Source organism: Dipodomys spectabilis, unplaced genomic scaffold (genome assembly GCF_019054845.1).
Source record: "Dipodomys spectabilis isolate Male_0828 unplaced genomic scaffold, ASM1905484v1 ptg000036l, whole genome shotgun sequence".
NCBI lineage: Eukaryota > Metazoa > Chordata > Mammalia > Rodentia > Heteromyidae > Dipodomys > Dipodomys spectabilis.
In genome coordinates this window covers 3,398,589-3,412,952 of record NW_024870713.1, presented here as the reverse complement: position 1 = coordinate 3,412,952, position 14,364 = coordinate 3,398,589, and the positions used below count along the sequence as shown (strand labels likewise).

Here is a 14,364-nt window from a genome sequence, read left to right as displayed (position 1 = left end):
TTTCTTCCTTTTTCTCACCTCAAAAGCTCAGTATGACTTCTAAACTTCCAATTGAAGAAGCTGAGCCTGAGAGAGTTAACATAAATCACTTGGTTAGTATTCAGGTGGCATAGGATTCAACACCAAGTTGACCTGAATGGGGAAACTTCATGCTTCATCATTGTCCAAACATGGCTACCATTCTTCTCTGCAGAGAACACTGAAAAACCAAACAAATGCTTTTTTTGCTTTGGGGATCCAGCCCATTTTTGAAAATCTCTGATTAACCTTTTGATTAAAATGGTTCCCAGCTGAAATCCTTTTGTAGAACTACTTAAAGATAATAATAAAATAGTAAGTGTGTCCCCTCTCAGTTGTAGATCCTGTTTTTGCTTTTCACATTTGTTTAGTGTGATCATTTTTTGTTTTCTTCTCTTTCTCTACATGAAGGCGGAAGAGACGGAATTTCAACAAGCAAGCGACAGAAATCCTGAATGAATATTTCTATTCCCATCTCAGCAACCCTTACCCCAGTGAGGAAGCCAAAGAGGAGTTAGCCAAGAAGTGTGGCATCACAGTCTCCCAGGTGAGGAGTTTGCAGTCTCAACCTGTAGCCTGGCCATGTTGGGGCCCCATGGTAGGGTCTTGGAGATCTTGCTTTACTGAACACGTGGGCCTTGCAAATTTCATCAGCTTAAACCTTAAAATGGCAAAGTAAACACGATGTGTATAAGAAAGTTTCCAGGTGTGTACCTGGAAGAATATGAAAAGAACCAATAGAAAGATGAGGCCAGGGAGAATACAATGTATAAACAGGGATAGGGCTCATCCCACTGGAATGCCTCCTTCAGAGCCCCCTTTGCTTTAAATGGATGAAGTTTCTTAAATACTTGGAAAGCCATCAGTATCTATCATACTACTTTCTCAAATGAAGCCAATTCCTGAGCTTTTTTATTTTAAGTCCCTTTAGATGATAGGGACTTGCCTTTAAAAAGTGTTTATTGATGTGCTGATTCTATCTCTGATTCCCTTTATCACTGATAAAGAGAAGGGATTTTAACATGTCATTGAAGTATTCTCTTGTCCCTAATGTATTAACCCCTAACAGATGCTGATGACTTAGAAAACCACATGATAGGAAGATTTTATAAACCTAGAATCTTCAACATTAAGCAAAACTGTAGGCAATATTTCATGTAGCTACATTTTTTTTTCCTGCTCTAAGAATCCATCCAGACTTCTTATTCATTCTCTCAACCATGGTCTACAGTTTCCAACAGTAGTGGTAATTATAAAATCTGTCAGAGAACACTTTCTTTAAAATTGTGTTACTTGTAAGAAAATTAAAACTAAATTGTGGGTCTTCTATTAAAAAGGGAAAGAGTAGGGGAGAAGTCCACCCTGGGGAGAAACTTACTTGTGTTTTTTACTCTTTGGTTGAAATTGAGCATCCGTACTTCCTTGAGTTGGGTTTTGACTTCTGTTATTCCCCTCCAGAGGCTTATCCCCACCAACTTGTGTGTAGCTAAATTAAATTAGGTCTATTCAGAGCATCGGGCTCCACCAAAGGTATTTCAAGGAGAAGCTTGCCAGAGTGATTTTTGCTGTAGCAAACATCCTTTGAAATATTCTTTCAGATAAGGCAGAATGTAGTACTCTTCTCCCCAGACTTTCTGGGTGTGCTTTGACATAGCTGAAAATCATTTCTAGTCTTCACAGTTCAGAGAAAACTAAACATGAATGGTCAGACGCAAAGAACTGAGTTTTTGTTGAGACTGTAACTATTCTTGTCCAAATTTAAACCCCTTGTTTACACACACACACACACACACACACACACACACACACACACACACACACACACACACACACACACACACACACACACACGCGCGGCTCAGCTCATATGGCTTTGAGCATTTCCTTTCTTCCTTGAGAATCTTTCTAAACTACCTTGATCTTTTTCTTCTTTTTTCCAGTTACCTTTGAAAAATCTTCCTACGGTTATTTCTTTCTACCTTTTCCACTTATAAGTCAAAAGCAATGATAATTATGATTGATTTGTGTAAGTAGCACAATTTATATCAACAAAAACACGAACTTCAAAGTATAATTAGATGTGCAGTGGCCCTGAGTTTTACTCAGAAGTGCCCTTTCCCTTCCAGTTTAACTGTTTTTTTCTGTATTTATAATAAATAAAGCATTTTATTATTGAAATTTTTTCTGTCTTGTATACTAGTATCACAGTGGTACCACTTGATTTTTTTAAAAGAAAACTTGGCATTTCAGCTGTAGCATGAGCCATACAGACCTTTGAGTGCTACGCTTATAATGTTTTCACTTTTTGATTTTCATTTAAAAATGTATGTAGTTTCACAAGAATTTTCTTTATCTGCCACTGTTGAGTGTATAAACTATATATAAGCTGTGGTACAAATGGTGACCAATTCATACTTCCCTTACCAAATTTATATTTTGTTTTATAATTGTATGAAATCTGCAGCAGCATTGTAGTTCAAAATTACATCTGGAATATATGATATTAAATATTCCTTCCCAGTATAAGAATTATGAGGGTAAACTTGAATTTGACTGTTCCCTATTCTTGTCTGGCAGAGGTCTTTATGTAAAGGGAACAGAGATACTGAATTAAGCCAGGACAGCTGCTGTGAGCCACATGAAGGAAATAAATTAACAAATGGAAGTACATTAGGCTTATTGTGTTTATTGGCTTTAACATTTAAAGCCTGGAATTCAAAAGAATAATTAGTTGTGTGCTTGAGTTTTTCCTTATGTAGATAACACCACGCTTTGCATGAAATACTCCAGGAATTCTATTGGATTCAATTATATTGATGAAGAGGTCGATTATGCTATTCACTAAGAATCTAAGTACATTTTAAATTGGTTTATCTTTAAAAAAATTGAAATTAATCTATGCATGAAAGCACCCATGTGTTGATATAGATTTATATGGTATTTAAAGGTCTGTGTATTTTGATGGTGCAAAACCAGCTTTTGCATTGATAAGAAAAAGGCATGTCTCCTGATATGTTTATTTTAGTGACACAAATTAACATGTAAATAAATTTTAAATGTTGGTTCTAAAGTGAGAGTCCTAGGTTAACTGAACATATCCTCTGTGGGAAAATTTTAATTACTTTAGTTGTGTTTGATTTTTAGTTGTGTTAAATAAAGGCATCTCATTTTATGTATTTGTTCCCTTTGAAGTTCTGGTCTCTTCATCAATGCCACAAAAAAAATCACGAATAATAAAACCAGTTAGCTTACCTCTACATCTATCCATAAGCCTTTTTCTGTAGCAATGCTTCTGAAAGATGAAATGGTAACTTTATCCCCTTCTTTTAAACCACCCTAGGTATCAAACTGGTTTGGAAATAAGCGAATCCGGTACAAGAAGAACATAGGTAAATTTCAAGAGGAAGCCAATATTTATGCTGCCAAAACGGCTGTTACTGCCACCAATGTGTCAGCCCATGGAAGCCAAGCTAACTCACCCTCCACTCCCAACTCAGCGGGTTAGTTTCTTCTTTGATTTGAAGGGATTTGCTCTCCATTTTTCTACTTGCTTTTCCTACATTGAGATTTTTCTTTTCAGTTTTGATTGGTTGATTTTTATGTCTAATTATCCTTTTTGTTGTCATTGTCAGTTTGGGGGTTTTCTTCCATATCTGAACAGCAGTGTGTTATAATCTTCATAAGGTTATATTAAGGTTTGCATTGATGCTTTTGTTTACATTGAGATACAAGTATGTTGAGGTGTTTTTGATGAGACCCCTGCATTCAGAGGTTCCAAAAAATAAATTAGGCTTAGTAAGGACAGTTCCATTAAGTTAAGTTGGCTTGTGTGGTTTTGTTTTGTTTTGTTTTGGTTGGCATTTGATGTTTTTATTTTAATGTGAAATTTTTATCCTGGACTATTTTGCTTTCCTACCACATAATGCCTGGGCCACTTACTAGTGTGCAATCTGTGCAGGAATTTACTTTTTTTTTTTTTTGCCAGTCCTGGGGCTTGAACTCAGAGCCTAGATACTGTCCCTGCAGTTTTTTACTCAAGGCTAGCACTTGAACCAGAGTTCCACTATTGGTTGTTTTGTGGCTTAGTTGGAGATAAGAGTCTCATGGACTTTCCTTCCTAGACTGGCTTCAAAGGGTAATCCTCACATTTCAGCCCCTGAGTAGCTAGGAATGCAGGCATGAGCCATTGGTGCACTGCAGGAATTCACTGTTAGAGCAAATCACTTATTAGCAAAGTCTGGTCTGAAGAGCCAACCTATACTTTTTTCTGTACATTCTTCATAGTATTAGTCCTTATTGTTTTATTTTGTTCATTTTCCTTATGTAAGCCACAAAGAAAATTACCAATCATTAATTCATATTATTCATATTCCAGTTTTCATGTTTTAATATCAGTTGTGTGCTTTATCCTTCTTGGTTTGTTTTTGTGGATATTCAGGGTTTAGGCTCACAGAACATATTTTTGAATGTGCTTGGTGCCATCGATTCTGAATATCCACAGTGTAAAAATATCACCTTAGTATTTGTATGTTATGAAAGATGTGTTGGTCCTTTTTTCTTGAAGAAGTGGAGTGTGAGAGTAAAATGAGCTACCTTTTTAAATTATTTGGTATCAGATTATGCATTTCCTCATAATAAGCAAGATAAGTTGATTTGGGATGTGCCATGTACATCTAAGAAAATGGATGATCTCAACAAATTAATAATATATCTTAGAATATATAATATCTTTGACCTCACAGCTTATTTGTTTGCTAAAATACATTCTTGTTCTATCCTGTAGTGGCTTATATTGAAGACTAGCAGGGCTCTGTACTCGCATACCTTCTGTGAGCCTCTAGTTGCATACATTTTTTTTTAGCAAGTTAAGCCACGGGGCTGCACAAACATGATCTTTTTGTGTTAAATAGAATCAGACACAGAGAGTGGCCTGGCCTTAGTAAATATGGATGTGGTAAGACAATCCATTGATCTAGTTTTCTTTTCCCAGGCCTGAAGGTTGGGTTAGTATGAGGAGCATTTTGACTCTCCAAAGTTTTTGTTGTTATTTTCTTCCTTTCCCATCAGAGTAAAGTTGACAAAGGATCAAGGCTAACAGGTTATTCACCAGAGAATTTTCTTTCTTCCTCATCTGGTCAATTATTAAACATTTCAAGCCAAACACTGCACTGCACGGCAGAGCTTTTCACTTGTCTCTTTGGAAGGAGTATAATTCTGTCAACATTAGCAAAAATGCACTCAACACTCCTGCGAAGGATATCATAATGCAAAACAGATATCAAAATGACTTTTTCCTGTCCCTGATAGGTCTGAATCGCAGATGGCTTAGCATGATTTATGACTAGTCCTTAGAAGAGCCCTGTGGACTCCCTTCATTACTAAATCCGCAACTATTTATTCTTTCCTAAAGCCCTTAAAAAAGAGAAAAGTAAGCATTTTAACCCCCTACTCTGCATTTAAGAATTATGTTGGCTCTTGTAGAATGTCAGTCTATGATTACAATATTCTAAGGAATTTTTCTGGTGGCTTAAGCTTCATATGACTGTTCTGAGCATAAAGTAAATTATTATGGAAAATTTGAGCTAAGTTTTCTAGTCTTGCCTAAGTTGTTGGAAATACTATGCATAGGAACTTCTCTGTGCTACTTTTTCTAAAGTAGAAACCAGAGAAACTACTATCATACACATACAACAACATAGACTCCTTAAAGATAAATGTCTTAACAGTAAGTTATAAATGGGCTCTTCTGTATTTTCTTCTGCTTTACACATAATCCAAATCATTGCACAAATAGGAGTGATAAAGATTTAAAGTCTTACATAGAGTATTTATTATGTGAAGGAAATAGGATAATTAATACATGAAATATGTCTTGGTAGAGTTTGAAGTCCAAAGCTCGAGAAACTCAGACTTTTTTGTTCTGTTAATGTTGAAGCAGCAGGTTTGTTCTTTGGTTTTGCTATTGTTTTGTTTTTCTCCAGAAGCTTTATTTACTGTAAATTCTCTCCAGTAGACTGGAGTTAATTTTACAATCCTCTTCCTCCATTGGCTTCTTAAGGGGAACAGCATTTCTGTGTCTTTTCTTAGGGCACTTCTCAGCCTTACTCCCTCTCCTTAACCAGACTTCATTAAAAAAAAAAATCAGATAGAACTAGGCCCTGTGGAGGGATTAGCAAACATTTGGAGACATTTTACTTGCTTTAGATTTTTCATCAACATAGTGGGCAAAGTTATGGAGCCCAAAGGAAGTCTAGAAGGAAGACACAAGAATTAGTCAAAAAATAAGTCAAAAAAATGGGAAATGGTTGAAGCAGCCTTAAAAGTCATGGGCCCATAATTCACTGAAGAAACCTGAATTCTCAATTTCCTTTTTTTGCTGAGATCATGAATACATGAATTAAAGCCTTAGAAAGTACAGAGCCCCCTGCCTTGGAAGCAAGAGGATGATCTAACTAAGCTTACATGGTAAAATAGAGGATCGAAAAATAAAAAAGCAAGAGGATCTCTCCTGCATGTCTCCAAATGAGATAGGAGTCCAGTGGTATCAAACTGATTGCTTCATCATTCTGAAACTTTGCTCTCTAAACTACAGAAATTGGGGCAAATATTTACTATGTGACTACTTCATAGAATTTACATACTTCTTGATGAGAAATAAATGAGCCAATACTTTGAAACACTTGTGTTTCTTAATAGAAAAGGATAAATCTGTTATTATTCTAGGTTATTGGTTCTCAATGAGGGGCGAATTTGGACCCCAACAGAATCCTGGTCATCTCTGAAGTTGGTTTCACGTTACTAAAGTTTTGAGGAGAGGGTTTTGCTGGAATTTGTGGATAGAGACAAGCATATGGCTAAATATCCTACAATGCATATGATGTTCCCCACAAGGAAGAATTATCTGGCCTAAAATGTCAATAGCATTCACTTAGGTTATATCATTATTCTGTATTTGTAGAGTATGGAGTTAATTGGTTTTGTGTATATGTGGTTTGTTTTTTGATATTTGTTGTTTTGTTGGTTTGTTTTTCCTTTCTGATATTTGTGGGGTTTTTGTTTTTTTTTTGTTTGTTTATGTGCTTTTTTCCTGAATAAACTTAAGTCTCCAAAGATTCTTCCGAGTAGAAACACAATACCTAGGAAATGTCACAAAACATGGATGTTAACAGACCTCCATATGGTAATCAAAGATGATCCATTATTTCTTCTCTATTCAATGGGGTGTAGATAGGACTCTGCCCCAAATATCAAAGCAGCAGTTTAAAATAAGCCAATTCCTAAGCCAAATTCAGAACCTTCCAACCGACAAGCACATCTTGAAATGTGCTTCTAACCATTGCTGACTACTCCTACTCCATGAAACAGGGGCTGTGTGCAGGTAAGGTTCCTGAATGCATCCACTCTTTGGTAATTCCACAACATCTCTGAGATAGCCCATTCACTTTCTCTCTAGGAACTCTGGACTTAACAGGAGGCTATGTATTTATTCCATGATAAGTTCTTTCCAATCTCCTGTGCTAGATGAAAAACTTTTTTAAGTTTAAGTGTGGATTTCTATCGGCTTTTATTGTGGTATTGTTATTATTATTATATCTGCTTTATTGTGGTATTAGTGGAACCTGGTCTCTTCTTTCAGCACCATCACTGCCTCTAGTTATTTATCAGAGTCAGAAGCCATGACAGTGTGGAACATGGGTGCAGAGACAATGAAATGCTGAAACAGCACAGCCAAGTGCACAAGGGACAATTTCTGCAATTACTGCTCTGATACAAATGCATTTGTACATGAAGTACGTTTATATGCGCATATTTATCTCTGTGTACATTAGGCAGTCAGACATATTTACAATTTATCTATGCACATATATTTTTTAAATCATCTGTGTCAATTGCTGTGTGTATCTTGTAAATGGCACATTCCATGTCTTCATGGCTCCATGGAGGCCATGCCTCTCAGCATCAGTGTGGCTCCCTTTGGGGGCTTCTCCCATTGCTCAGGTGTTGTACTGATTTCCAGTAAGCCACCAGGCAAGAATACAGCATATGTGTCTGTTATGTGGTATTTGAGTGGGAGGGAAATAAAATACTTGGCCTTCAAACTCAACCCACTCAGGGATGAGATACTCAGGATGCTTGATGACATACAGATAATTATGATTTGGATTCTTTGGTTGTGATGACATCTAAATGTGAGCATGTATGTGACACTTACTGCATTGGCTTTTATTATTTGGGTCCTGTTTCTGTGATTACAAATCGAATTTGATGGGAATAGAAGTCATGTGAAGGTCTGGATTATATATTATATATCTACATTGTGTATATATGTGTGTGTGTGTATATATATATATATATATGTATATATATATATATATATACATATATATATATATACATACATACGAACACTTCATCTGTAGGTTGGTGAGAATGCTTTCAAAGATTCAATGTTAATGGAAGAAAATTCTAGGCCAGAGCTTTCATCTTATTGACTGAGTATAGTCTGTACCTGGCCAGATCTTCTGCCTGTTTTGCTAAGACTCAACTTTGGTAATTCCTTTCAGATAAGCTAAGCAGAGAAGTATGTGCCAGGTTAATGTTAATGTTTAAACTGTTATTCTGAATCAAGCATTTATTTTGCCCTGGGAAAGCAGGAATGAAACAACATGAGACAATGAAATCCTTTTCCTAAATCAGTTGTTATAATAGTAATCAGTTGATGTAGTAATAAAGTTAGTTAGACTTCTCCACGTATGTATACAAAATCCCACAGACCAAAGAAAACTGGAGATGTTTCTTAACTTGGGGTTGTCCTCAAGTTTGTTAACTATCTGGTTTCTCTAAAGACTTCTGCTTTTGAGGTATGATTCTATCCTGGGCAGTTACACATAGAGCATAGTGGCAGAGTATGGCATGCATTGCGTGGTAAGCGCTTCTTCTGTGGGGGAAAGCAAAGGCCTTCTGTGCTTAACCGCAGCTCTCCACGAGAACAGGGCAGATGTCTAAGAGAGCCCAAATCCCTGTCTTGGGAGAGGAGAAAGCAGGTGTCAGAGCTGAGGCATGAATCATTATTGGGCAATTCCACACTGGTGATGGCTGTTTCAGAATACAAGAGCAAGAGGGCAATTGAAGCAATCTACTAGTAGAAATCACAGAGTACAACTGACCTGGGTCCCTGAGGTCTCTCCTTTTCCAGGCTAACGTCATGTTTTAACCAAACCTTGCACGTTGAGCTTTCTTTCCTAATGCGCTGAGCTGCACGATGACTTCAGAGTAATATTAAGCTTTTGCAAGCCTTTGTGTTTAGATTGAGCTTGAGCACATGTTACTACAACAGAGCCCATGGAACCTGGGTGGTGCCAAGAATAGATCTAAAGGCTAACTCTCTAGATGAACTTTTCATCTCTAAAAGGTGAAAGCCAGTAGCTATCTGCCCCTTCTGGAGGCCCACTTGCAAAATGATTATGATTATCAGCAGCATTTCATATATCATGCATGCTTGAGAATTCCTGGCCCATTATTCTACTTTATGCTTCTCCATCCTGGCAGGGAGCGGGGAGCAGTATATCATTCCTACATGTTCTTATAGTCTGAGTGTTTTCCTGGACTATTTGCCACCCAGAAGAAACTTTATCTTCTTTCTGGAAATCAGAAGTAGTATGACATTGCCTTTATGCCCTATCCTCTCATGCACTGCTCCCATGTGAGTGGATGGATTCAGCAATAGCATGATTAGAATCCAGTTGAGTAGCTCAAATGCTCCACTATACTGACAGAAGTATCATTGGCCAGCCCATACTCTCCATCTTGTGGCCCTCTGGGAAACACTAATGTTTTAGAGACATGAGAGATCCTAAATGGACTACGTTGAAAAGAATACAGATTTTCTTTCTCAGCTTGAAGCTGCTAAGAGAAAGTCTTATCAACAACATATTAAGGTGTAGCTTGCACCCTTTGTTGCTTGCTCTGTTCTTCATGCTACTAACCAGACTCTGGACGTTGTTTTTGTTTTTACTTTTGATTTGGGGGATTGCTTTGCATGTCATTTCTCCTCTTGGCTGTTAGTTTCGGGTTGAGCTTTTTCCTTTCTGTGATTCAGGTGCCTCACTCTTTCCTTTCCAGGTTCTTCCAGTTCTTTTAACATGTCAAACTCTGGAGATTTGTTCATGAGCGTGCAGTCACTCAATGGGGATTCTTACCAAGGGGCCCAGGTTGGAGCCAACGTGCAATCACAGGTAGGGACCCAGCCAATATGCCATCAGGTGAATGCCTTAAGAGTTCAAGAGCCCTCAATCGTATTGGCTTTCTGCTCCTGTGCAGAAAGAGAGACAGAGACAGAGACAAAAAGAAAGAAAACAAAAGGAGAGAGGCATAGAGACAGTGATAGAACAACCACAGTAGACCAAAACGAAGACAGCTATGATCCTAGCAATCATGTCCATAATTCATTAATGCATTTGGCTCTGGCTTGTCAATCATGCTAAGAGGGCAGGGGAGGATGGGCAAATTCAGGGTGAGGTGACCTAGGTATCTCAAGCAAGCAAAAACAATGTGTACTTTATTCAGTAAAGGGAAACGGAGGAGGAGTTCAATCCATTGTCTCCATTTTCAGGTCTCCCTTTCGTTTGTGGTTTTCCATACTCAGTAGTTGCCAAAATAAGGAAATAATTTATAAGTAGGCCAATGTGTTGATATTTCATGTTTTTATTTTGTTTTAAAACCATCGAGCCAGGTTAATTAAATATATCTTCTTAGTCATTATTGAGGTCAACAGACTTGGGTTTCTGGTGATAAATGTAAGTCCATGTTGGGAAGCAAAAATCAAGTGATGTGTAAAAAATCTCAGTGCTCCTTGATAAATGGGTCACTTTCATGACTCGTCAGGGAGCCATCCTACTATCTCCACATGAAGTGTGACATGAGAGAGTAAAGTCGTATGCTCTGGGTCAGAATTAGTAAGGAAGTCCATTTCCACGTCAATCCAATTTCCCACTCTGCATATGGAACAGAAAGCATCCCATGGCTAGAACAGACAACCAGTGATTCAGCATCTTTCTCAAGAGACATGGCCTGGGAATAAGTTTGAGGTGATACAGCCAGACTTCGGTCAAGAGACTAAACAATTGAACATTATTTAAGTATTCAATAAAGAGGGTTTTAATGACATTCTCTTCTCCCTGAGAGATGGCAGCTAAAGGTCCCCTACATGAACTTTTCCTGCTGTAGGATACGCAACTAAAGAAAGGCTGTGTGGAATGATCTATAGGGAAGAAAAGTGGGGAGAAGGGAAGTTTTAAAAACCTCTTTTCTTTAAATCCCTCAGCCACGCAGCCTTCTCATGCAGCATTGTGGAATCACAAATCCCAGTTCTTTTACTGTTTTACTGTCTTGCTTACTGAAGTCAGGACTGAGAAGGTGTTTGGCATTAGGAAGAGTCAGCCTCCATCTAATGGAAGACTACCACCCAAATGGTTGCATTAATTTGGCCTTTCCCAATGGTAGTCCCTAAGATGATGTTGACCTGCCTCCCTTCCCCTGTATCTCTCTGACTAATATCTTCTTTGTTGTTGTTCCTCCGTTTAGGTGGATACCCTTCGCCATGTTATCAGCCAGACAGGAGGATACAGTGACGGACTCGCAGCCAGTCAGATGTACAGTCCGCAGGGCATCAGTGTAAGAAAATAAGGCTTCCCCCCACCCTTCATTTGTATTCTATCACTACCAATTATTTCAAAGCCATGGGGCCCAGAATGCCACTTAGTAGAACTTGTCTTAGCTTTACGGTCACCTAGTTTCTTGTTTCTGTATCGGTCATGCCATCGGCAGCATCCTACCCACAACAAAAGTGGTGATTGGGCAGGCTTCATGCAGGCAGCTGGCGTCTAGGGCTGTCAGACGCAATCAGTGTTTGCATGGCACCTGCGGCCACATGCATTCAGCTGAGAGGAGCTGCTAAACAGGTGACACCTAGTACAACAGTGGTAGGAAATGTCACCACACTCTGGGGCCATGGATCCTGGGAAAGAAAACCTGTGGTCAAGATCCATTGCATCTAGGTCTGGGGCTTGGGAAGAAAAGATCTCTTTCCAATCTGTCAATAGGCAATTTTTTTTTTTTAAATTGACACAGAGGCTGAGTATGTGGAAGGGCTGGGGAGGGGTTGAGACCATCTTCTTCTTGTTCTTGGGTGCGCTTGCGGCTTCTGACTAGCATGAAAATTCATAGCGACAAGCTATGTCGCATAGAGTGAAATCGATCAGACAGACACAAGGAGAACCGAGTGTAGATTTGGGACAGCAATCCAACTTGATTTCTCAGATCAATCGTGTGCTATCTCAGCAGTGGTGACAGCAAGCTGGGACAAGAGGGCAGCCTGGAAAAGGAGGCTGTTCTTTAGATCAGGGGTGATTTCCTGGGCTTTTTGAGGCCACATGACGCTCCAGTAGAGGTATTGGTTCAGAGAATAATGGTTGGGTAGTGGGAATCATTTTTACTGTTCATTGCTGTTGTTTTAAGGTAAATTAAGGATGGAGGGGAGGGCAAGATACACATGATTTATTAATGTGATTCTTGTCTATGCTGAATGGAGGTACCATGGCCCTTTCAATTCAGCATGTATCAGATCATTTTTGGTTATGACCAGTCTGAAGGGAATCTAGAGAATACCAATTGCTTTATCAGCTCAGGAATGGTTCTTGTTGTTGTTTAAAAAAATTAAAGCATTTTTTTCCCCATAAGAGAGAAAGTGTGGGGACTTAGCTACACTTTGAACATGCTACCTTCTGAGAGAAGAATTAGGCTTCTCTCAAATGATCTAAAAGACAGAGCAGGGAAAATCTCTGAGTGGATGATTCAGAGAAATGGATTGCACTTCAACATTCATTGAATCTCTGTCTCATAGTCAGAGCTCTCAAAAAATAAAAATAAAAACTGTTGTCTGCCTTTGGAACTCAAGAATTCTCCATCATAAGAGAGCAAGCATGGTTTGACTAGTGACTTGGTAAGAGAACTGGAGAAGGAAGACAGTCATCAAACTATGATTGCATTGGTGACCTAAAAAATATTATTACTTAGCTGCACAAAGAGGTTATAAGTCAGGTTATAAGTACAATGCATCTTGTACTTTCCCATCATTGTTCTGTCCCACTATGCCCTCTCCCTAAAAACTATTGGTGACTTTTAAGACCACTTCCATTAGGAATTCTTTCTATTCTACATTCTTCAGACCTTCTAAGCTATTATCACATATATCAAGTCTCTCTCTAGAGACAGAAGATGTCAGAGCTAGTCCTGTAAAACATACTGTGGGCAGTCGTGACACTTTCTAGGAACTGGAGGGGGAGAGATTCCATCTTGTCCTTTGCTAACAATACTAATTGTTATTACTGTAAGAATGGCTGAGTTGCTGGGAAGCCTGATTAGTAAAATACCAGGTACTATGGTGGAGATGTATTTTTCCTCAACATGAATTCCCAGTGAATGAGGTAGCTTTGTCTCTATGTGTAGCATTGAATTCACACATGCATTTGTATATTCCCTGAATGGTACTGAGATACAAGATAAACTTTTCCAAAGAAAGCCTCATTCTGCATAAGTGGAAGAGAGAAACATAAGGAAAGTACAAGCATGTGGGGACATGAATAGAGGCATCCTGAAAAACACAACTGAAGAAAGCCCCTGTGATTGGGCAGGAAGTGAGTCTGACAGCTATGCTATTTGGCATCTTTCTTTCCTAACTGGGCAATGAAGAAAAGTGCAGCTCTCAGACTCTGGGGGGTCAGATTGACCCTTCTGATGTCATCTGGTGGGCTGGGAATCATTTCTGAAATAGTGTAACCAAACATGTGCAGACCATTATGTCTGATTACATAAGCCCACCGCCAGAAGTGGGCTCAAAAATGCCACTTGAAAGAGTTTCTCATTTTGCATTAATTTTTTTGCTCTTGCTGTGAAGTGCAGTTATTTTATTTCTGGGTCTTTAATAAGCAAGCTAAATGAATCAAAGACTGATCAAGATAGGATATGTTCCTTTGGTATCAGTTTTAAATTGTACACCACCTTCAGGAGACTAATCTAATTATCATGAGATATATTTTTAGTTGATCGTATTAGGTGCTGACATACATATACACACTGACTAAGGCTATGGTTGCTAAGAGAAAGGGGCGGGAGGAGGAAGAGAAAGGATAGGAGACTAGAAGAACCAAGGACAGGAATGGAAAGTCTGAGCCAAGAAATAAAAATAAACAGTCCCTAAATCCAAAGCAGCAATGGAATTCCCAGCTGGGTTCTGGATTGTGTTTCATTTGGTGGAGGACATTTTCTGGGCAGCCTTCATCCATTCCC

General features: G+C 38.6%; 1 protein-coding gene across 4 annotated transcripts in view; it reads left to right on the top strand.

Annotated features, from left to right (window-relative positions):
* Pbx1 (PBX homeobox 1) overlaps positions 1-14,364 on the top strand; it is a 298,114-nt gene that overhangs the window by 228,292 nt on the left and 55,458 nt on the right. For 2 of the 4 annotated variants that reach the window (XM_042677329.1, XM_042677328.1), the window contains exons 5-8: positions 430-565; positions 3,359-3,518; positions 10,141-10,253; positions 11,602-11,691. In XM_042677329.1, coding sequence (XP_042533263.1) covers positions 430-565; positions 3,359-3,518; positions 10,141-10,253; positions 11,602-11,691 — 499 coding nt within the window. The remainder of the gene's footprint in view (positions 1-429; positions 566-3,358; positions 3,519-10,140; positions 10,254-11,601; positions 11,692-14,364) is intronic. The other 2 variants (XM_042677330.1, XM_042677331.1) reach the window with 1 other exon arrangement.